General features: G+C 39.6%; 1 protein-coding gene across 1 annotated transcript in view; it reads right to left on the bottom strand.

Moving 5' to 3' along the window:
* Myh15 (myosin heavy chain 15) overlaps window positions 1-13,280 on the bottom strand; it is a 116,271-nt gene that overhangs the window by 39,569 nt on the left and 63,422 nt on the right. The window contains exons 24-29 of the mRNA XM_055593174.1: window positions 12,183-12,359; window positions 8,951-9,096; window positions 7,419-7,509; window positions 4,162-4,551; window positions 2,573-2,699; window positions 2,170-2,288 (exon numbers count right to left, since the gene is read on the bottom strand). Coding sequence (XP_055449149.1) covers window positions 2,170-2,288; window positions 2,573-2,699; window positions 4,162-4,551; window positions 7,419-7,509; window positions 8,951-9,096; window positions 12,183-12,359 — 1,050 coding nt within the window. The remainder of the gene's footprint in view (window positions 1-2,169; window positions 2,289-2,572; window positions 2,700-4,161; window positions 4,552-7,418; window positions 7,510-8,950; window positions 9,097-12,182; window positions 12,360-13,280) is intronic.

Raw genomic sequence — 13,280 nt, 5'->3', positions numbered from 1 at the left:
CTTAGAATATACTGGGAAACATAAAGGAGCACTCATTATTATTTAGGTACTATGATTTATATTTAACAATACATCAGTCGGATTTTGTTTAAACCAGAAGAGTAAGATTTAGTCTATCCCTTTCATTCTACTTATCAAAAAATAAAATTCTAATGTTTACATTTAGAAAATGATAGCATTATAGTACTTTCTGTATTTGTTGGAAGACAGAGTTGATTTTTTTAAGTTGTTTTTGTTGTTGTTTTGTTTTTGAGACAAGGTTTCTCTGTGTAATAGCTCTGGCTGTCCTGTATTCACTCTGTAGACCAGGCTGGCCTCGAACTCACAAAGATCTGCCTGCCTCTGCTTCCTGAGTGCTGGGATTACAGGCATGCACCACCACGCCTGGCTGATTTTAAGGAACATTTTTTATCACTTAAATGGTTGTTTGGTTAATGAAATGACATCATACTCAGGAGATCACCATAGGTCTTTTTGACAAAGTTGAAAAACAAAGAAAAACCAAAGGCCACCATCTTAGACAGGTGCCTGTCTGTGAGTATATGCCTAATGGCATCCTCAGCCACATATCCCTAGAAGGGGAACAAAGAGCAGTAAGAATGAGGATAGAAGTTTAAAAAATGCACAAGATTTATGCAATATCATTGACAATATTCAAACTGTGGAAATTTCATAAGCACAGGGTGTGGAGGATACGAGATTATCTGTGGAATCTCACCAGTCTTGGAAAAGATAAAGATAACAGACACCAGGTTCTAAGAGTTCTGATAGACCCCCAAATAGTTTTGACCAATAAAAGTCTACACCATGATATTATACTCAACTAAGTTAGAAATCCAAGTCAAAGAGAGAGCTATAAAACTAGAGAAGCAGTACTAATTCACATGTAAAGGAACTCCAAAAAAACTAACAGCAGATCTGGGCAGAAACTTTCCAAGCCAGGAGGGCATAATCAAGTTCTAAGAGAAAAGTATCATTCAACAATGAAAGAGAAATAAAGACAATCCGGGACTCACCATTGTGAGTGAGACTGGTTTCATAAGAAGCATAGAGGATGGAAGGAAAAGTGCAAATCCACACAGTTAAGGGCAGTAAGTACCATTATAAAGGAACACATACACTGTTATAAGGTTGCTTTGTCTGGATAGAACATGACTGCTGCCATCTTGGAGCAGAGGAGCTATAATCACTGCCAGGAGCCTCTCTAGAGACCAGGCATATTAACATTATGTTGGAGAAAGAGAGAGCGTAAAGGCCCACGGGCTTATGAGGCTTGGCAGAATGGCAGGGGCCATGATCCCATTTGTGAGAGCCTCACAATACTCGTCTCCTTCTCAAGGTTATAAAGAAGGTGGAAAGATGACTCGAGGTGGGGAGTTTTTGGTGTGTAGAGGTAGGATTTTTCAATGGTACAGCTTTTTGTGAGTGCTTCATGCATTGGGAGTCTTCAGTCGTGTAGTCACCCAGAAGTCTCCCAGGGGTCTTTCTGGTAGTATCTTCCAGTCACCCACGTTCCTGTGGGTAATCCCAATAAACTCATTGGTCTACCATACCGGACCTGGAAGAAATCTTTTCTTTGATATGTTGGTACCCTCTCTATCTATGGTGAAGAGATGTTTCTTTACTTATTCCCAGGGAAAAATAATGTGGCATGTACATATAATAGAAACCTGTAACGCAACTGTATAAATAATGATAAAAGAAGAATCAAACTTTATCATGACAGAAAATCACTAAACCGTAAATGTAAACCAAAAGAGAGATGGGAAGGAATAAAGAATATATAAAACAATCAGAAAAAAAATAGTAAATTCTTACACATCCATATGGTGAAACTCACTGGAAATATACCACTGCTTGGTGGACAATTAAATGCTTGACCCTTGACGACCTTCAGTTCAAGTAAGAACTGTGGTAGAAACACACACTTCTCTTGTCCTAAATCTGATGAACTACAGATATAATTTTAATGATAAAGAGAATTCTTTAGTTATCAGAGGTCTTCCTGGCACAAAGAAGGACTAACCTTTGACTTTGCCCACTACAACTAGAGTGCTTGTCCCTTTATCTTTCTCAAGAGAAAATACTGAGGCTCACCGGCCAAGCATTATTTTGTTGCTGTTTTAAACAAATACCATGTGACTGGAGAAAAAATGATTGTCACATTACCCTAGTCTCCTCCTCTAGTTGCCCTCTCAGTTCTTCAATCTGCCGAGTGAAGTTGCTCTTTTCCCTGGAAAGCTGGCTTATCAGAGCTTCCTTTTCTTCCAATTTTTTAAAGCACTCACCTAGGGAAAGATTTCACAGTATAAATTAATCATTGTCCTTCTCAGTGATTGCCATGCCTGCCTATTGACTTTCAGGACCACCACAAGGACTCCTACCCAAATACTGTTTATATTAAGGGAAGGCCTAAGAGGTCCCATACAGGTAAACCAGGACAATGAGCCATTTCTAGACACAGAAGAAAGCACTCCCTCCCGCCAAAAAAAACCACCTGATCTTTAGCAGTGAGTATGAGCCTCTTGGGTTGGAGAATGATTCCAGGGGAGGCAGTAGCATGTCCACTCACCACTCTCGCTCTGTAGCATTGCCTTCTGTGCTGTCAGGTCATTTGCCAGCTGAGTCACCTCATCCAGTTTAGCGTTTGCTTCACTCAAGCGCCTTTCGTACTGACCACAGACTTTCTCAGCATTTGCCTGTGATTTGCAAAAGAAGGGTTTGTCTTAGCAGAAAAAGTCCACACTAAATTACATAGTTACTATAATTACTAAGTTACAAAGGGACGGTGGTGATGCTCTGTTCTGGGACCTATATGATTTCTTCTGTTTCTGGAATGAAAAACACAGCCAGCATCAGGAAAATGTATCCTTTAAATTAAGCACATTGAAAAAAAAATAAATCTTCTCAGATTCAAATGCAACTCCCTAAATTTTGGGAGTCTCTCTAGAATTCTACAGTCTTCTAGAGAAGGCAGTATGTCACAAACCAGTGTAGTACCAGATAAAATCATTTCATGTTGCTATAATAAATATTTAGCTTTCTCTTTCACTAAAATATGTTTCTCGGGGGTAAATTTTCTGCTTGATCTCAGATTCATGATGTGTGGAATAAAGTTTAAATTTATTAGAAGGGGAAAAGATGGCTAGGGAGGAAACACGTGTAGAAGGAAATCTGGAGGGATGAGCAAGGTTCACAAAAGAGAACAGACAGATTTGAGCTCCAACAGCTTAGTACAAAATCTTCTTAAGAAACTGTACCCCTTATCAAGAGGGTTGAGGCTTGACAATGCTACTAACATTTCATTTTCAAAGTTTAGCTTCTCTGAATTGGCTTTTCATGCTTAGAGGAAGGGATATGTTAGTCTTTCTACTTCTCCCTGATTTAAGTAACCAGCCTAGTCACAAAGTTTGTGCAAGTTATTTTGACTCTCAAGGTCCTCAGAGAGGAGTAAATGCAAGATTGGAGTGGGGTAACTACTTGAGAATTAATTGCAGTTTGTACTCTCATTATCTATGTGAGCAGAAGTGACATAGGATGTTGATGAGCTATGTGGTATGTAGACTTTACATTGCCTGCTGCTTGCATGCCAATGTTCTTATCTTCTCCCATCCCATATGTGATTCAAACCAACAATTCAACAGGCACTCATTGCTGATAGCCACACATTGTTAACAATATAGGCACATAAAGTACAAGAAGAATGGGGATGTCATGATATACACTTTAAATTTAAAGTGTGTTTTGGAGAGCTTTGAAGTACTGAAAGAATTGCAAGGGCTTTGCTGCAGCTGTGAATTTCCATTCTGCACAATTATAAAGCTCAGTAAAGCTACCTGGGAAGGGCACCCACCATGACTTTAGAACTGTTGCAATTTCAAAGCCCTTCTGAACTACAGAGTTTGTTTAGTCAGTCCAGGGAAACTTGATGAGGCCCTGTCTCAAAATTTAGAAAATATCAAGATGGCTGAACCTATAATTCAGCATTGGAGTACTTCCTTCCTGCGTGAAAGACAAGGTTCAATGCCCCCAATATTGCAAAAGAAAAACTTGTTCCTTTCATTAGCAAACATTTCTAGTCTCATTCTAATGCTTCTCTGCTTCCCCCTCCCCTGCTACTTCCATATCGAGATGTCTGTAGGGAGGCTTAGAAAAGTCTACCTTAGCTCTGGCCATCTGATCAGCACGGGTCAGGAGGTCATCCACTTGTAGCTGGAGGTCACTCTTGTCTTGCTCTAGCACCTGCCTGATATGCTGTAAGTGTTCTACTTGGCCCTCAAGCTCAGCGAGGGTCTCTGCGTGTCTCTTTTTCAAAGAGGCAGAGGTTGCCTCAAAGTACCGTGTGGTCTCTTCCATGTCATGATGAAGCTTCTGAAATCTGGCTTCCTGTTGCTTCGTTATCTCCATCTGAGTCAGACTGGTGCCCCCTGCCTCCTCCAGCCTCTCACTCAGATCTTCTAGGTCTTGGGTGAGCTCAGCTCTCTCTCTTTCCACCTTAGCTCTAGTGGTCCTTTCATTTTCAAGTTCCTCTTTCAGGTTTAGTATATGAGTCTGGAAGAATAAATGATTTTGACATGCAATAATTACTTGTTACATATTTCTATATGCAACAAGGCTATTACATTCATTTCGGTCTCAACTTAAAAGACAAACATGAAAATTTTTCATTCCTAATTTATAACTAAAGGAAATTGAACACCAGAAATTAAGTAATTTTTTTTCTCCAAATCAATACCAAGAAGCATAATTACAATTTTCAGTTCTTCTGTATCCCCCAGCCTTACAGTATAGACAACATCATTAAATTATACACATGAAGAGAGAGTCTTACCAAAAGAGCCCCCTCTCAAAAAAAAAAAAAAAAGAAAGAAAAGGTATACATTTACGTGGGTAAGGCTATAGAAAGGATCAGGGAGAAAGGGAAACTGATCAGAATATATCGGATAAATAATCTATTTTCAATAAAAAAGAAACAGGCTTCTCATAAAAATAACACTTAAAAAAAGAACTACTTTCATGTGTCAAGAACAAATTTTAAAGGAAGCTTATAAAAACATGGCAAAGTGGCTCATATGTGCCAAAAAAAACCTTTCTATTTGCTTATCCATCTTAATAATTACAGACTTCAAAATTCTGTCCACAGAACAAACACCCAATTCAAGCAACTTGCCCTTAAGAAACAGTAGCTACTCATGTCGGGTGAAGTTGGTCAACTGGCTTCTTTGTCTTCAGATTCCAAGTAGTAGATTTGCAGTGGCGAATGGGAACTGGTGGAGGTTACCATTAGTAGTAGTCATGTTACCTTTAGTAGTCCTTACTAAGTTAACTTACTGAAGTTAACAGTGATCTGAGATACTAGCACAGGCAGGGTTATTAGCAAAAGGAAAGTTTTGATAGAAGACTCAGAACTCCAGACCCTCCAGTGCAGAGATGAAAAGTTCTGGTAATCTTCATAGAGTCATTGTCTTCATTGCAGTGAAGCCAATGATGTTCACTGATAATGTCTTAAGAAATTAGGCAAGGGTTAGGGGAGAAGGAAAGACTATGTAAAAGTGTTTCCTTTAAATTAAATAAAATGGCCTAAAGAAAGTTATGCAATGGGCGTTAAGGAGCATTAAATTGGCACTTCCTGTAGCCAGTGGAGGGATGGGGACACCAACCCACACACACACAAAAAGCTTCTACCCAAAATGTGTCTTGTCTACAAGAAGTATAGGGGCAAAGATGGAACAGAGAATGGCAAAGCAGTGACTGGCCCAGCCTGAGACCCAAGGCCAATCACTGTCACTATTAATGATACTCTGCTATGCTTGCTGACAGGAGCCTAGCATATCTGTCTTCTGACAGCCTTTGTCTGGCAGCTGATGGAGACAGATGCAGAGACCCAAGGCCAAGAAATGGGCAAAGCTCGGGGAGTGCTGTGGAAGAGTGGGAGGAAGGATAGAGGGAGATGGAGGGGTCAAAGACACCAGAAGAAGATCTACAGAATAAGTTAACCTGGGTCTGTCAGGACTGACAGAGACTGAGCCACCAACCAAAGAGCTTACATGAACAGAACCTAGGCCCCCTATACATATGAGCAAGTATGCAGCTTGGTTGTCATGTGGGTCCTCTAACAATAGGAGTAGGGGCTGTCTGAATTTGTTACCTACAACTGGGTCACCTTCCCCTAGCTGGGCTGCCTTGTCACTCCTTGGTGGGAGAAGACGTGCTTAGTTAGTCCTGCAGTGACTTCAGATTCCAGTGACCTGGTATTAACTGGGGACCTCCCCTTCTCTGGGAGGAAGGTGATGGGAGGGGGAGAATAAAGGTGTGGGGTGGAACTGAGAGGACAGGAGGGAGCGGGCTAGGATGAGGATATTAAGGATGAAAAAAGGAAAGGTATTTCTCTAGGTCTATGCCAGCTTAGTCCACCAGTTTTGTATACAAGGTATCTTGGGATATGTGCTTAAAACATTTTAATTTCTACCTACGAGTAAATGTGGTTCCTGACAACTGGTTATTGAATCTGAAATATTTATCTCAAATAATACTAAATAATACTGTGCTTGGTTCAGAAACATCGGCGAACTTCCACATAAGTAATCTTTAGAGAGTCATTAGGCACAAAACTTTTTCTTTTGGATAAATTGCAAGTGTTGTTTTATTTTGGGTAAAGTCAAGTGTCCTTTGAAGATAAGTTCAGAAAGCATGATGCTTAATGTTGTTTCTGAAAATAAAGCACATTCACAAGGAATGAGACTAATTTTCTTATTGGGCTTAAACTATTCCAGAAGATAAGCACCAACATGGGGCATCATTGAGATGTTAATGCAACAACAACAAAAACATCTATATGGATGTATGCGCAACACCATGTATGCATATGTGTATAGCCATAATAGTGCTTTTAATTGCCTTCTAACATGGTGATGCAGTGCAAAATAGCCACTTAGTCTAAAACTTCCAAATTGCCATCCACTATGAAATAATGCTTTGGGTTTATGAATAGCTATATCGTCTGCTGAATTTTAAATTAATTGCTTTCTAACCATAAATGTTAGAACACTAAACTAGTGACACAGCGGGTCATGTACTGTTCTTCCCACATAAACATATTGTTGCATTTAATAATTTGAGCTCAGTGGTGTCAAGATTAATGTGTTAAAAATTATGCACTCTAGATTTAGCACAATTCCTAGTCCACAGCAAAAGTTCAAAGAACAAGCTACTTGTTATTATTCTCAGGAGAAAGGAATTTAAGCTTAAGAAGGAATTACCCCTCCGGGGTCACACATTTGTGGGATTCCATTTACCTTCTTAACTGCTGCCCTTTACTCCCTCTTCCTACAGCTGGCTACAGGCACGGGTTGTGGGAGTGCCACCCATCACTCATGGCTCTAAATGCTGCTGTACAGAGTTGTCTGATAATTGGTTACCTGAAGCTCTTTCACCATCTTCTGAAGCTGAGACACCCGGTCCTTCTCATTCTCCACCTTTGAATTCATCTGACCCATTTCTCGTTCTTTCCTGTTTAGAAAAATGTGACGAAGACAATCTATCAGAATAATAACACATATTTAAATACTTTAGAATTATAGAGTAGCATATGCATTTTTACTGTAAAACTACAACCATTACCTCTGCCCCTGAAGTCTTCATGATTGTTACACAATCCTTGTTCTCTCTCTCAAAAACCATGATCACATGTTTGGTATGCATCCTTCTAAACTTAAGTACTCAACAAATGGTGTGTGTGCATGTGTGCGTGCTCACGAGTGTGCATGGAAATAGTAAAAATATTTTCATTTTCTCTATTGTAGAATCTGCATTATTGTATGAATTTTATGTATAGATATATAGCATAATCTGACCCAAATAATATAAGGGACATGCTTCTACACTTTTTCTGCACAGAGCTTGCTTTACAATAAGCCTATAACCCATAGTCAACATTTCCAAACTCTGGCCTACAGCCTGCTAAGGCATGGAGTCTAATCTTCAGTTTGCCAGACTGACACAATTTTCAGCACTGACTGAAAAGGGAACCCTGTCATCATCTCCTAGCATGCTATTCCATTACATTGTTAAGGTTACCCCAGATACATGTAAAGTGTAATAAAGTAGGAGCATGCTTGAGGCCAAGGCATGCAGGCAAAGAAAGTCAGAATCTCAAAGTTGCTCCCTTGCCTATTTTTTTTTAAACTATGGACCCCAACTTTGGTATGTTCTCAGTTTTAACCTTGCTTTTGGAACTCACTTTTGCTTCTTTTATTTAGTAGAATCTAAATCTTTAAGCATTATTAAAAAAAAAAACTCTAGCAAACAAAAGACAAAAGATACAAAATGTTAAACTGTATTTCACCAGCCAGCAGTTCTAAACAGGAGGCCACCTTCCCACCAGATCCACATGGGTGCAAAGAATGCGAGGAAACTGATGGAAACTTTTCGTAAATTTTGTCCCTTCATGTAAGTATGACTTTAGGTTTTAAGAATCAATGTTTATATATTTTGCAAAAAAAATATATACCCAACATAAATATTAATGAAGGTGTATCTGACAAAGAAAAAAATATTATTTAAGTGGCCATACAGTTTTCGAGGCTTCATAAAAACAGTCAGGTTTCTGCTGTGTTCATGTTGCTGTTGGTTTTATCATAAGTATAAGAAATAGGCCACTTTATATAGACTCATATTTTCATAATTCACCTCTCATATGCCTTATTCCTTCCAACATTCTCATCTTCTAAGTGGACGCTTTTATTATGTCCTCTAGATTGTGTCTTTACTCTATTTTTGCAACTGTGTAATAGAGTCTGTCTAACAAAAAAAATATCCCTTTCCCAAGCTTCTAGTCACCATCTCGGGTCTTGTGATATCTGGCCTAGAAACCTGACGCTGACATGAGAGCACTGCTTCTCCCCATACAGAGATTTTTCCCAGAATCCCTTGACAGTTGAACGATGCTCACTTCCTCAGCTGCTCTGCCAGCTGCTGCCGGCTGCTCTCCAGGTTCTCCATGCCCTCCTGGTTCATCTTTAATTCGCCCTCCAGCTTGCGCTGCTCCCTCTCACCCTTCATTCTGGCTTTCCTCTCCCGTTCAAGGTCAACTTCCAGCTGGCAAAAAAAAAAAAAAAAGAAGAAGAAGAAGAAGACTGCTTATCCAAATAAAAGAGTTTATATCTTAGCTAATAGGACGTGTTTACATTAACTACTTTCTTTCAGAAAAAAGAAAAATATGAGAAAAAAATTCTATAAATTATGCATAGAAGTATGAGTCTGAAGACCTGAGTTTGATCCTCAGGATCCATGAGCTAGAAGGAAAAAAATCAACTCTCATAAGTTACAGTCTGACCTGTACATGTGCACCATGCTTGACTGTACACCGCCACACACTACCACCAAATCAATCAATCAGTAAACATATGTTTGTTTGTTTGTTTGTTTGTTTGTTTGTTTGTTTGTTTGTTTGTGACAGGGATTCTCTGGGTAGCCTTGGCTGTGCTCGACCTCCTTTGTAGACCAGGCTGGCCTCGAACTGACATTGATCCACCTGCCTCTGCCTCCCCAAGTGCTGGGATTGCAGGTGTGTGCCACTGTGCCTGGCTATTAAACATAATTTTTAAGTTTAAAGAGTTAAATAAAAATTACACACATCAGTAAATTACAAAAACAAACAAAGAGAAATCAAAGATGGATGAACGTTCTACAGATTATAAATGATAAGATCTTTCCTAACATGGTAACCAATAGTGAGTGGCCAATTTGCCCATTTGATTGCTTCCTGGGAAAGTTGGCTCACTTCTTCACCTGGAAGCTCATGTCCTGGGTTGATATGTCTTATTTAATCATAGGTACTTCTTCAAAAGACTTCAGCATCAATCAGTCTCTGGGTAAGCGTCCATGAATATTCACAACCTACCTGGGACTCATAGAGCATGATGTTTTGCCCCCTACCCCTTTATGTTTCCCCTTTATACTTCTAGCCCATAATGATTGTTATATTCTAATGTTCTACAGAACTACTTAGAACATTCTAGCTCTCTTTGGGTTCATGTTGATAACAGTGATAGAGAATTTGGTTTAGTGGGAAGCTAAGAAACAATTAAAATATTACATTTGTTTGTTGGTCAGTTTTAACGATTTTTCATAACTACTAAAAATATATGAAATTTAAATTCTGTACAGAGGGTTGTTTCTTGAAGGTAGGTGTTTTTTTAAAAAGCTGTACTATAGAGCAACAGTAATAAAAGATGCATGACACTGGCATAGAAACAGAATGGTGGGGCAATGGAATCAAATTGAAGACTCAGAAATAAACCCACACACCTATGGATAGGTCATTTTTGACAAAGAAGCCAAAACCACACAATGAAAAAAAGATAGTATCTTCAACAAATGTGCTGGTCTAACTGGATGTCTACAGGTAGAAAAATGCAAATAGATCCATATTTATCACCCTGCACTAAACTAAAGTCCAAGTGGATCAAAGACCTCAACATAAAACCAGACATACTAAATCTGTTAGAAGAAAAAGTGGGAAGAGCCTAGAACTCATTGGCACAGGAGACAACTTTCTGAACAAAACACCAACAGCTCAGGCTCTAGGATCAATGATTAATTAATAAATGGGACCTCATGAAACTGAAAAGCTTCTGTAAAGCAAAGAACACTGTCAACAGACCAAACGACAGCCTACAGACTGGGAAAAGGTCTTTACCAACCCTATATCCAGCAGAGGGCTAACATACAGAATATATAAAGGACTCAAGAAATTAAACACCAACAAATAAATTATCCAATTAAAATGATATACAGAGCTAAACAGAATTCTTAAAAGAGGAATATCGAATGGTGGAGAAACACTTAAAGAAATGCTCAACATCCTTAGTCATCAGAGAAATGCAAATTAAAATGACTCTGAGATTCCATCTTACACCATCAGAATGGCTAAGATCAAAAACTCAAGTGACAACACATGCTGGAGAGGTTGTGGAGAAAAGGGACCCCTTCTCCATTGCTGGTGGGAATGTAAACTTGTACAACCACTTTGGAAATCAGTTTGGCACTTTCTCAGACAATTAGGAATAGTGCCACCTCAAGATCCAGCTATAGAACTCCTAGGTATATATCCAAAAGATGCTCAAGTATACTAGAAGGACATTTGCTCAACCATGTTCGTAGCAGCTTTATTTGTAGTAGCCAGAAGCTGGAAACAACCCAGATGTCCCTCAGCTGAGGAATGGATACAGAAATTGTGATACATTTACACAATGGAATTCTACTCAGCAATTAAAAACAAGGAAATCATGAAATTTGCAGGCAAATGGATGAAACTAGAAAAGATCCTTAGTGAGATAACCCAGAAACAGAAAGACATGCACGGTATATATTCATTTATACACAGATATTAGCCATATAATATAGAATAACCATACTACAAAACAGACCTGAAGAAGCTAAATAACAAGGGAGACCTTAGGGAGGATGCTTAATTCTCATTCAGAAGGGCAAACAGGATAGATACCAGAAGTGGTAGAAGAGAGGGAACAGGATTGAAACCTACCATAAATGTCCTTTAAAAGACTCTACCCAGCAGGGGATCAAAACAGATGCTGAGACTCATGGCCAGACTTTGGGCAGAGCACAGGGAGTCTTATGGAAGAAGAGGGGGAAAGAAGGACCCGAAGTGGACAGGAGCTCCACAAGCCAAAAAAATTCTGGACCCAGGGGTAGCCTGCAGAGATTGATGCACCAACCAAGAACCATGCATGGAAAGGATCTAGACCCCCTGCTCAGCTCAGTCTCCATGTGGATTCCCCAGTAAGAGAGAAGAGCAGTCTCTAACATGAACTCAGTTGCCTGTTCTTTGGTCACTTCCCCCTGGTGGGATGGCCTTGCCAGGCTACAGAGGAAGAGGATGCAGGCAGTTCTGATGAGACTTGATAGGTTAGGGTCAGATGGTAGGTAAGAAGGACTCACCCTTCCAGTGGACTAGAGGAGGAGGCTGGGGGAAAGAGGGAGGGAGGAGGTTATAATCAGAATATGAAGTAAATGAATTATGAAAAATAAAAAGTAAAAAAGTTCACTGTGTTACTGGGTTTTCATGGAACTCTTAGGATAAATTAACTAAGCAAAAATTAGAGATATATGTATGAAGACAGACTGCCAGCCAGCCAGCCAGCCAGCCCACTGCTGCTCACCGCATCAATTTGCTGGCCCAGCTTCAGATTGGCTTTGCTCATGTTGCTGAGTTTCTCTTCCTCTCTGTGCAGATGCTCCTGAGTCTGCTGCTGGGCCTCCTGAGCATCCTTCAGTGCTCTGGTAAGTTTGCTGACTTCCTCATTGAGAGAGTGCACCTCCTCAGTCAGGTTCCTGACCTGTAGGAAGACCGTATTAACTCCGTCACTAGAAAGTTGGTATAATACCAAGGACATCTCTCTTTCATAGTTCAAAATATTCAGGAGATATCTAATGTCATCAAGAGCCAAATCTCTAAATTTAATTTTTCCCTTACACACACACACACAAAAATGGGTCCTTCATTCACCATGGTCAGGACATAGACTATCTGATCACTAAGCCCCGATGTGTAAACTATTTTCAGAGCTTATTACAGTACAATAACAAATCATTAGTGTTAATTTAAACTTCTGTTGAGGATCTAAGGGAACCTGTGATATCACATCATGCCTCAGTGTCCACACAGTGTAGCAGCCTGAGAAGGGTTCCAGCACACAGCACAGATGAAGGTAGAAGTTTCCTATCTGTCCCACTGGGAGGCAACACAAAACTGCCAAGCACAGCTTCATCTTGGAGATTAGCTGCTTGTCAAAAGTTTCATTCAGACTCCCCACTAGTCAATCCACACATAAGCACACAAATTAAAGCCCACAGCTAAAGCAAAAAGCCAAAGTCTTTAACTGGAATTAAGGAGACGGCTTCAAGGCCACACTCAGAATCATTGCTAAAGCTGGGGATTTAGAAATATCCCAAATTATCTTTTAGCAAAGGGTATCATTTTCATTCTCATTCCAAAAGAACTGCTCAGAGGCCCGATGAAATCATTTTGCTCTATTAGATTCTAGGTGCAATAATAATTCATTTGGTACACTAAAGGGGTCTCACGTAGTCAAACAGGAAATCTGAGTACAAACAATACAGTTCATCAGGGCCTTTACTTTTTGCTGGTTCTGGTTCCCATCACTATAAATTTGCAGACAGTTGTGTTAATAAATAGAGCACTTCTGGTACCCAAGAATGAAGTCTTCCTAATAGTTGATTGTTATGCACTACTCTGT

The sequence above is a fragment of the Psammomys obesus genome, unplaced genomic scaffold (assembly GCF_907164565.1).
Source record: "Psammomys obesus unplaced genomic scaffold, mPsaObe1.curated_primary_1811, whole genome shotgun sequence".
Classification (NCBI taxonomy): Eukaryota; Metazoa; Chordata; class Mammalia; order Rodentia; family Muridae; genus Psammomys; species Psammomys obesus.
This window is presented reverse-complemented; position numbering and strand designations above follow the sequence as displayed.